The sequence below is a fragment of the Anneissia japonica genome, unplaced genomic scaffold (genome assembly GCF_011630105.1).
Source record: "Anneissia japonica isolate Jap-2015-1 unplaced genomic scaffold, ASM1163010v1 scaffold997_len2565447_cov190, whole genome shotgun sequence".
Taxonomy (NCBI): domain Eukaryota; kingdom Metazoa; phylum Echinodermata; class Crinoidea; order Comatulida; family Comatulidae; genus Anneissia; species Anneissia japonica.
The window spans coordinates 1,508,733-1,519,314 of NW_022696369.1; the positions used below are offsets into that span (position 1 = coordinate 1,508,733).

Genomic DNA, 10,582 nt, shown 5'->3' on the forward strand with positions numbered 1-10,582 from the left:
GTGTGTGTGTGTGTGTGTGGGTGTGTGTGTGTGGGGTGTGTGGGTGGGTGTGTGTGTATATAATAATATAATAACGTAAATAGGTCTAGTAGTAGAATACAGTAGTTGGTAGTATAAGTAGATATCTAGCTGAGATGAATGATAGTAATAATAGTACATCGTAACATTTTGAACTTCATACAACCTACAAAATATTATAGGCTAGCCTGTCAAAGTTCATCAGTAAGAACAGCATAACCGGTGCACTCAAACATGAATCTCTATATATGCAGTAACTTACCTATTCTTTTGCTGTATGTGATATGTTCTAGTATAGGCGACGTCTGTATGATTTGTAAGAATGAAATAGAGTTACTTTACATACACCAAGATCTTCCTAACATAGTATAACCACGGACTGTTGTTAATCTACCGGTTGCGGTTATAATACTACTTTCTACTAAAAATAGTGACGTCATTGTCGGCATTAACCGCTGACACTCGACCTGCGATATCATAAATAAACAGTTTAGAATGCTTCGCGATTATAATGTACATTAAAATGTATGCGATTTAATTTTTGTTGTCAGAGCTTAGCTTAAATTTGACGGAACATCATAACTATCCTTGAACTGAGCAATTAAACTAAGATATTTAATGTCTGGATTCCGGGAAATCCCCTGATTGATACATGAATATGAGTGACATCATCAGTATTACTGGAACATGTACATGACTTGCGATCGGAACGCGAATTTTATAATACGTTAAAATGATGCGACAAGAATTTTGCTCTAAGATTGTTCTTACCTTTCATAAAATATCATAATTTCTGTACATTTTATTGACAATTTTATTCAAAAACCAAGTATTTTGATTTGGATTTTATAAGATTTTAAGCATCGGCAAATATTTGGAATGAATGTTTGCGCATGACCAGGTCGAAGTTTGCAGATAAGGAATGCGATTTTCTGCACGTAAGCCCGGTGCGACCGGATGTAGATTTAACCTTTCATGATTTTTTTCTGAGCAGCACTTAATGTTCTAAAAGAAAATATTGTGAAATATAAATGCATTTTATGCATAGGCCTAGCATTGTCCATTCTAAAACTCATATGGTTCATTATCAATATTTAGTATGTATAAATGAGTAGGCCCACATAAATGAATAAATATATTTATAATATAAATCATTAATGGATGGGAGAACGGATGAATGAATGGATAGATTGATTTATCGTTCGATTGATTGGTCAGTATATTGAGTAGAATGGCTAAGCTGGGCGGCGCCGGATAACCTATAGCTAAATCGGCACTGGTTTGAAGGGCATCCTCGCTCATGGCAGGCTATCTATAATGACGAATCCGTGGCCCAGTGCAAAAGAACCCATGACATTCGAGCAGTAGGGGTTATCCCGGTTTTCGCTTTTCCAGCCCCTACCGCGAACGGGGAAAACGCCTATGGTGGGATGAAGTATGAGTTCGTCCGGCCCCTGAGCGCATATGAAAATTACCGTAAATATGGGCTGTAATTCAACTTAATTTAATTTCAATTCAACTTTTATTTCGGAAGAGTTTCTTCCATAGACAACAATCACAAGAAAAACAAGGCCCAGCACCAAATAGTATATACAGACAATATAGATAAATGTCATGGGCCTGAAAGAAGGTAATTAATTAATCACTCACTCAATCAACCAATCAATCAAAATAATGAAACGATGTTTCAGCAATCAATGTCTACTGTGCAGGTAAATACAACAACTGATTCCACTTCAAGTTCAATTTTGAATGACATTATTATTATTATTATTATTATTATTATTATTATTATTATTATTATTATTATTATTATTATTATTATTATTATTATTATTACTATTATTATGTTGTTTGTACTGTTTTTAATTTTATTAAAGAGTGCCCCTGAATATCAGTTAACCTACTGGGCTAAACTGGAAGAGTTACGGTACCCTCTTTAAAGATGGTTGAAATAAAAAATAAAATAAAATCATTTTAGAAAAAATACATTTGATAAAGCTGTTGCAAGTCTTATCAACCGGGTCTTAAAACTGTACACAGATTTCCTGAGATATTCATAGAATAAGTTACCTTATTTGAAACAAATATTTCACTAGCACTGCATCGTCTTGGACGTCTTAATATCATCCTAAAAGCATTATTATAGCAACCTAGCACCATACATACTAAGACAGTATATAAATCGACACCTTACCTTTTATATGCCTTATCGATGCATCAATCGGAAGAACAGATGGACACAAACAAACCGAGAGACTGTGATGTGAAAATCAAACTGAGTGGTTTTGTATAGCTATCGATGTACCATTTGAGCGTCAAACAATGTTTATAGCTAAAAACGAGTGCTCCTGTGAGCGTCTGTCTGTGTTTTAAATGGGGCATTATAGACCACTAGCACATTCTTATAACAAAGAACAATGAACATGGGTCATGCATGATCCGTCCTATTTGAATCAATTAGAATAATCCAAGTTCAACATTATTCATATTTTAAATACTTTTTATTTCGAATACTATATGAATATGCGTCATGATAATATTGAAAATGATCTTATTGGCTGCTAATACAACTTCGATGTGATTATGAGTTACCATGGTTCTTCTGTATGGATTAATACCGTAAACGTCGAATTGAAGCCCTGGGCTTATCTCTTTTATGCGAACTTTGGATGGGTTTCTATTTTTTGCAAAGAAAGGAGGTGGGGTTGTGGGCTTCTTTTCAAAACGAATGCTGTAAATTTGGGAATTTGTACTATAAAACATCAATCTGTATCATAGTGTATTAACTGGTATTAAATCACCTAAACTACTGTATAGACCAAGCGTGTATTTAATTTATTTTGTTTTTTGAAATCCATGTACAGTGTAGGCCTATATACTGAAATATCTCGAAAAGAAGCCTATTATCTTGAAAAGAAGCCCATTGGCTTCGTTTTCGAGGTTAATTTTGCAAATGAAAAATGGGAGGGGGCGGGGCTTCAATTCTAGATGAGCTTCTCTCGATATTATGCCCATTGGGCTTCAATTCGAGATTTTATGGTATACGCTTCGATAGTAATGAAATACAAACAAACACTTCAATACTTTTAACCAATTATCACGCGACTGAACTCACGCATGAGAGACGTCTCTCTCTCTCTCTCTACGGGGGCGCTGGGCGACGCGCATAAGTCCAATGACTGTGCGATGAAATAGAAGGCAACAGTAGGCCTGGCCCTAGGCCCAGATGAGGCTGAATCTTACTTTACTTATATATTCATTCTGAATTGCAGAACAGGGTAATTAAAACGGGTAATTTATAGACACAATCATTACTTTAATAATATGATATAGATCTATGATAGGGTAGAATACTATTAATTGACGTTCACAGCCGGCTGACAGATCCGAGCTGAGAGAACGAGAGGCTAGGCCTAGGGTTTATAATAAATAGGCCTAGCCTAGTACTACTATGCCTACTACTACTAGTACTAGGCTGCTTACAGTACTACTACTCTAGCCTAGGCCCTTGACCTATAGCATTACGGATTACTAATAGGCCTAGGCCTATTTATCATAGCGGTAGTAGTACGTCCTAGCCAACATATGTGCACACGATCTAGAGTTGATCGACCTAGCCTAGGTAGGGCCCCTGGCCTAAGACGGCAGACTCGTTTTTATAATTTTTTTAGGTCTAGGCTAGGCCTAGGCCCTATGCCTAAATTGTTAAGAGGCCTGCCCTAACCTTAGGCTAAGCCTACGGCCTACTGACTACAGGCTTTTATGTAGACAAACTTTGGCCTAGATACAGATTCAATGTTTGATATGCTTACTTTGTAATTGCATATATGATATTTTACTTTAGTAAGATATCTTTCAATTGAAGTTAGGACAATGTTTTTCAACAGTGAATAATGCTACAACCTGAGGACCTTTAGGCCTACTAAGTGAATGGTGTTTTATTAGACATTTTTAATATATTTGATCAGTATTCAATGTCTGTAATTTTACAATCAGACAGGTAAGAAGAGCACCTCCCAAGTAAACAAGTAGCGTATCCATTGTTAAATGAAAGGGTATTATAATAAACTTAGGTCTACTATATTGCATAGGCCTAGTTATTTAAACCTGGTACAGTAGTATCAGTACTGTAAATGTAATGCATTTTCTCTATTTATTGCAGTTATTTATACAGGTGTTCTAACATGACTCAACACATTGGAATAGGAAACAATAAATGTAGAAGGTTACAGGATTACATTTTTTTGTTGACAGTGATACTGATTCATGTCCTTGCTTCAATGGGTAAGAACTGGAATCTAGATTTTACTTACTTTATTGCTATTCTTAGATAATATATTTGAGGCAAAGAAAGAAGGATTTAGGCATGGGCAGAGAATCTGGGCTAACCACTCACACAAAGGTGTTGAATCTGTAATGGTCTGTCCATACAATCATGTTTTCAGAGAAAAATATATGTGATTTACCTGTATATGGGCATGAAGATATTGCAAGGTGAGATTCTTTTATTCCTCGTTTCACGTACTTATTTTTACTAAGATTATCGAAGGAGGGCGGAATAAAAATAAAATTTTTGTTTTCTTATTTAGCGAATATTTTTGCCAAAATCATCTAGACGGAGGAGAAAATAAAAATAAAATTTTAGTGGTGAATGTAAAATAAGATGTTTAAATGCTTCAAATTTATATAATTAAGAGGAAATATACATATCTTATCTTTGGAGATTTCAAGGCAGTGGAGGACGTACTACAAATAAAGAAAAACTTTTTTTCTGAAATTTCCACTTTGGCTAAAAATAAAATGTTATTTCTTTTGTAAATCATCGGCGGGTTCGCTAAACAAGGTATAAAGAAAGTCTTGCATAACACACCTGTATATGGTCAAATAACATGACAAATCTTAAGGATGAAGTAGATGAGCTGGGCACTTTGTCGATGGTTATGCAGAGGATTGTTTTGACTGACGATCTACTTAGAATTAGATACATTCTGAATCATTGCATCAATCAAAGGCATTGCTTATGCAAATGTTTTACAAAATTATATTCAATTCAATTTATAGCTTTTATAATGCAATTTCAGCTGAAACATTAGTTGTTTACAAAAATACAATAGGACTACATTATGATAGGACTGTACGTGTGGCTTAAATAAAGTACAATAAGTCATAACTATGTATCCATGTGTGGTTTAAACATAGTACACTAGGTCATGATTATGTATTCTGGGTAGAGATGTCATTTCTTTTAGGTCAAACCCCAAACTAAACCAGAGTTATGTCATTACATATATAAAATTAAATAAGATATATGCTACTAGAATGTGATGTCAACAGTGTTTAGAAATCTGTAAATTAACTGACACATTTATCCATACAAATAATAAATTATTATTTAAAGATGGAATCTAGTGCAATATAAAAATACCACAAAGAACATTGAAAATCGTTTTCTTATTAAGCTATTAGGACAAAGGATGAGAAAAATATGAATAATAAGCTTCAGTAATTACTATAATGAGGAATAATTATTATTGTAATGAGGATGAAAATAGTAATGAATAGGAATTGTAAATATTTAGGATAACAATAATAGAGATACTTATTATCCATTTATCACATATTTCCGGAAAAAAAAGTATGACCCACAACTAAATGTGTTAGTAAGTAGTTTCAGAATTACTGAAGAGATGATATAACTTTCAGTCTTCAGGCACATAACCATGATTTCTTAAGGGGTAACCATAAGATGCAGAGGCATAGGTAGGTGCATATGCCCCCTTGTGGGTTCCAGGGAAAGCACTCTAACAGGGGTCAGAGTGAAAACGGAAGCATTTTAGTTTGTAAGTGAATTCAATCATAATTTTTATGGTTGTAGTTTCAGATTAACTGATGAGATGATATAACTTTCAGTCTTCAGGCACATAACCATGATTTCTTAAGGGGTAACCATAAGATGCAGAGGCATAGGTAGGTGCATATGCCCCCTTGTAAGTTCCATAGAAAGCACTCTAACAGGGGTCAGAGTGAAAGCGGAAGCATTTTAGTTTGTAAGTGAATTCAATCATAATTTTTTTATGGTATTTGATGCAATGGTAAATGGAGAGGGGAATGTTCAATTTATCATAGGGGGTTTACCTAAAAGAAAGTTCAGCCGAACCATAGTAATCTCTCTTATTACGGGCCTAGTTCCCCCAAAAGTATACCTCATTTAATATTTTAAAATGTATTCATTCTATTAGGGAAGGGGAGCAACCTAGACCAGGATCACCAGCCAATCATATTGAAGTATTTTATTGTGGAGTACAATGAGAGTATCAAGAGTGAGAAGTTGATTGAAAGTATCAATGGTTGCTTCAAATTCAAAGTACAGTTTGATGCTTATGATAGGTTAGTGCGATATATGTTATGGGGTTATTGAAATTTAATACATCATTTGTGACTTTCTAAAATACTTTTTATTTAATAAGCCTATGTTTTTTTTTATATTCTATAGCATTAAAATAGTTTAGAATGTTTTTAATATTATTACCTTTTTTTTTTAGTAATGATGACATTATTATGAGACAATTGAATTTGGCTAAAGTAAATTATATGTATTTGCATATAACAGTTAACTTTTATGTGTACAGATATTTTTTTGATGAGTTTTCTATTTTTTTTTGTTTTTTTGTAGACAATTTAATTTGCAATTATCATGCAACAAGAAATTATTAACTACAGGATCAAGACTTAATATTGTTGGGAAGAATGGATTACATTATTCATTGTTGAAGTCTTCATCTGTGTGGATATATACAGGTTATATGCAAGGTAATGGACAATTTATAGAAGTTGATTAATTTTATTTACATCCAGTAAGATCACAAGAATCTGAAGTAAACATTTTCAATTTTTTATTTAATTAAACAGGTGATTCTAACAGTTATGTACATGGAGACCTTAAGAACAACAGCTTTGAAGGAGTGCTCTTTACTGCAAACAGTACTTACACTATTGAACAAAGCTATGAAAAATCTTATGAATTCACAAGCATTATTTATAAATCAAGTAAAATGAAGCCATCATTAAACAGCACTAATAATTTACCAGACTTTAAAGTTCACCAGAAACTAGGAAAACTGCAGGCTGAGCACAATCTGATCGAACAACAGAGGAAATTAGGGAAATCTACTAGAGAGAGAGTTCCGTCTCCAAATACGACAAACACAATGAAAAAAACACATTGGAAGCGATCATTTCCAGACTCCAAAACATGTTCATTGCATCTGGTTGCAGACCATACATTTGTTGCAGCATTTAACGGAAATGTAAAGAGCGCCCTCACTGAGATGATTTATCATGCAGTATTGGCAGATACAATATTCCGATCAACCGATTTCAATGGCGATGGAATTGGTCAGAAAATTGTTTGTTTAAAAATGACAAATCCTTATTGATCAATCTGATCATTAAACCAAAGTATGAATATAAGCTGAAGATATGTATCTCTAAGAAAGTGATTGACAGGATTAATAGTACCTGTACTGTATTATTTTTGTTGTAGTTGTTGCTTCTGCTGCTGTTGTTATTATTATTATGAATATTATCATTTTTCCTATTATAATTATGATTGTTTGTTTTTGACAGTGTATGAGGGTGGTATATATAATATGCGCTGGTATAAATGCAGTACATAATGATTTTTAAAATGATATAAAAAATAATTTCTCCAGTTTCATTTTTAGCTGCTACTTTGTACTTAAGAAATCAAATTTTAATTATTGTTTTTAGATTTGATTTAAAAAATATATATATTTTGATTCTCTGTCAATAAAATTTATATTTGATTTTTTGAAATCTGTTTCTAGGTGACAATATTGGTTTTTCCATTGCTGATGTCACTATCTTTGAAGAGTCGTCCCCTGGATATCATTTGGATGATGAGTATGTTACAGCTGATGATTATCTAACTGCTTTTGCTAGCTATGACTTTAGCTCCTATTGCCTTGGCTTCGGATTCACTTTCAGAGACTTTGATGATGGTGTTCTAGGCTTGGCATGGCTGGGTTTTTCAGGGGAATTTTCACCCCCTGGTGGTAAGCATCACAACTTTATTGATTACTTTAATAATTATTTTTATTATTGTTATATTATCATTTATATAAAAAAAAACCTTTAAAACCAAGAATGAGCCTGAAATATATTGATGTTTCAGATGGTCACTTTTCAAGCTTATCTGGATTTTAGCACTATGCTTAGGCCTACCTTGTTATCGATCAATTAGTGCGCGGTAGATTGATGGATGGCACAGAACTCATTTAAGCATAGGCCAATAATAAAAATATTTACACTGACCAATCATGAATCAAATTGTCACTGAGCTTGGGCAACAACACATTTATCTTGGCCTTATCATAATTTCTTGGCCTTACCATATCAGTAGGGCAAAACATCACTCTTAGGCCAAATAAAAAAAATTACTAGTTTCTCATCCCCAAATTTTTTTTTTTAGCTTTCAATATGTCTACTTGGTAGAAGTGAGAAAGTAGTAGCTGTTTCCCATCAACCATCTTGAATTTGCTATCTCAAAGTAAAAAAAAAGTGCCCTCGCTCTCCTTTTTAAAAAAAAAATTTGGACGAGAAACTACTTTTTTTTAAACTTGGCCTTATTATTATTTATTTTTATTGGGAGAGAGACAACTGGTGACAAGTACCTCTTTTATATGGTTCATTCCATCCATCCATTATTATCAATACTATTTTTTATTATTATTTATTTTATCATTATGATGATAATTATCAGTTTGTGCACTGATTGTCAGCTAATGTGTATATATATCAAGGAAAGTCACACTACACACAATACAGATCACGTGATGAAGAGTTTATGAATATGCATAGAATATTGTGTTTTAATTTCAGGAATATGCGAGAGTCGAGTTGTTTTTGAGGATATGAGCATACTCAGTTTAAACTCAGGTATTATAACACTAAAAAACTACGGCCAGAAACAACCAAGGGAAGTGACAACATTAACAATGCTCCACGAACTAGCCCACAGCTTTGGCAGCCCGGTTAGTGCTCAACGATATCACTTCAGCATTGAAAGCCCTGCTTGGTCCACTGCTTGGTCCACAAGCTTCGCTGTTCACCTTTGCAATACTTCCTAACCATATAATACCCCATATTAGTAGAATAGTCCACATTCTAGCCTATTGCTTTGGTAACTGTACAATCATTTCTTTAGAACAGTGGCCTATCTAGGGGTGCATGGTGCCCTAAAATACCTCCCAAAAATCACACTCAAGTAGTTGGAAATAACCGAAAATCAACATATTTTGCAAGCTATGCCCCTCACCTAATCATCACCCCCCCCCCCCCCCATCCACCTGACCTTGGTGCCTCCCATCAGATCTCCCATTTCAAGACTCCAAGATACGAAACTGCTGTGGTAGCCTGGGTTTGAGGCCCTAATTTTGGGTTACTCACCTTTTATTGCACGCCGTACCTAATTTATTTGGCGTCACATACTTAATTTCCTTTATTTCGGATTAGCCTTATTCTGTCTTAAAATTAACTTGCTTGTTGGTGGTACTGTACAGAATGAGAAAAAATAATAATAAAGGACTTGTGTGCAAATATTGCTTTGGTAGTCTTGCAACTGTACAATTTTTGCTTACTAACCCTGTAAATGTAAAATAGCTTATAAACTAGTGGCCTGTAGCTTTGGTAGCCCATGAAGTACATTTAATTGGATGACAGCTAAAGTATGTTGATTTATTTTCTCTAATTTGTATACTGTATCAGGATTGTAAAAAGGAGTATTTTTAATTTTTTAAGCATGATCCATCTACTGAACTATGCAGCCCTGGTGGGAAATTGGGCAACTTCATCATGTCTTCCCTGGCACCTGATGGCAACGAAGCTCGTAATAATCAGTTTTCTTTTTGTTCTAAAGAAGCGATTGCTCCTGTTATTTTAACAAAGGGACATTGTTTGACAGGTGAGTCAGTGATGCTTTTTATGTGTGTCAATCTAAGTTTGTCTCATAAATGTTAATAGTTCATCAAAATGTTCAACTGATTTGGTGTGTTTATCTAATGTTTAGCATCTGATAGAGGATGGTGTGGTAACGGCTTAGTAGAGGATGAGGAAGAATGTGACTGTGGAGGGCATCTACAGTGTAACAAGATTGACACTTGCTGTACACCACCAGGAGGACTGGGGAATGATGCTGAATGTACCATCCGAAGGGACTTGGGGTATGTTTGCAGGTAAGAAACAGAGTTGCATAGATTCAGTTGCTCTTTTACAATATATTGATAACAGAAGAAATTAAAATATGTTAATATATATTTAAATAGGTAAATCTTGTGTTATGTCAAACTCAAAATCATTTCAATATATAGCCCTTTGCATCAGGGTTGCCAGATAGTTGACAGGCTTCACGGCCTAACACACGCCATCTCACGGCCAAATTCGGCCAAACTTTTTTCAATATCGGCCAAAATTCGACCAGATTTTAATCCGATTAGAAGACAGTTATGTGGGTACATATTCATTTGAAATACTGCAAAAATTA

General features: G+C 34.2%; 1 protein-coding gene across 6 annotated transcripts in view; it reads left to right on the forward strand.

The window, feature by feature from the left end:
- Positions 1-2,999: 2,999 nt before the first annotated feature.
- Positions 3,000-10,582, forward strand: part of LOC117101994 (disintegrin and metalloproteinase domain-containing protein 10-like) — a 16,065-nt gene continuing 8,482 nt past the window's right edge. Inside the window, exons 1-9 of one of the 6 annotated variants that reach the window (XM_033242162.1) lie at positions 3,000-3,312; positions 4,184-4,305; positions 6,261-6,408; positions 6,695-6,831; positions 6,931-7,416; positions 7,869-8,096; positions 8,923-9,074; positions 9,841-10,003; positions 10,109-10,274. In XM_033242162.1, the coding sequence (XP_033098053.1) occupies positions 4,206-4,305; positions 6,261-6,408; positions 6,695-6,831; positions 6,931-7,416; positions 7,869-8,096; positions 8,923-9,074; positions 9,841-10,003; positions 10,109-10,274 (1,580 nt within the window). In that variant the 5' untranslated portion in view covers positions 3,000-3,312; positions 4,184-4,205. Of the gene's footprint in view, positions 3,313-3,447; positions 3,644-4,183; positions 4,306-6,260; positions 6,409-6,694; positions 6,832-6,930; positions 7,417-7,868; positions 8,097-8,922; positions 9,075-9,840; positions 10,004-10,108; positions 10,275-10,582 lie in introns of those variants that run through there. The other 5 variants (XM_033242158.1, XM_033242156.1, XM_033242161.1 and 2 more) reach the window with 5 other exon arrangements.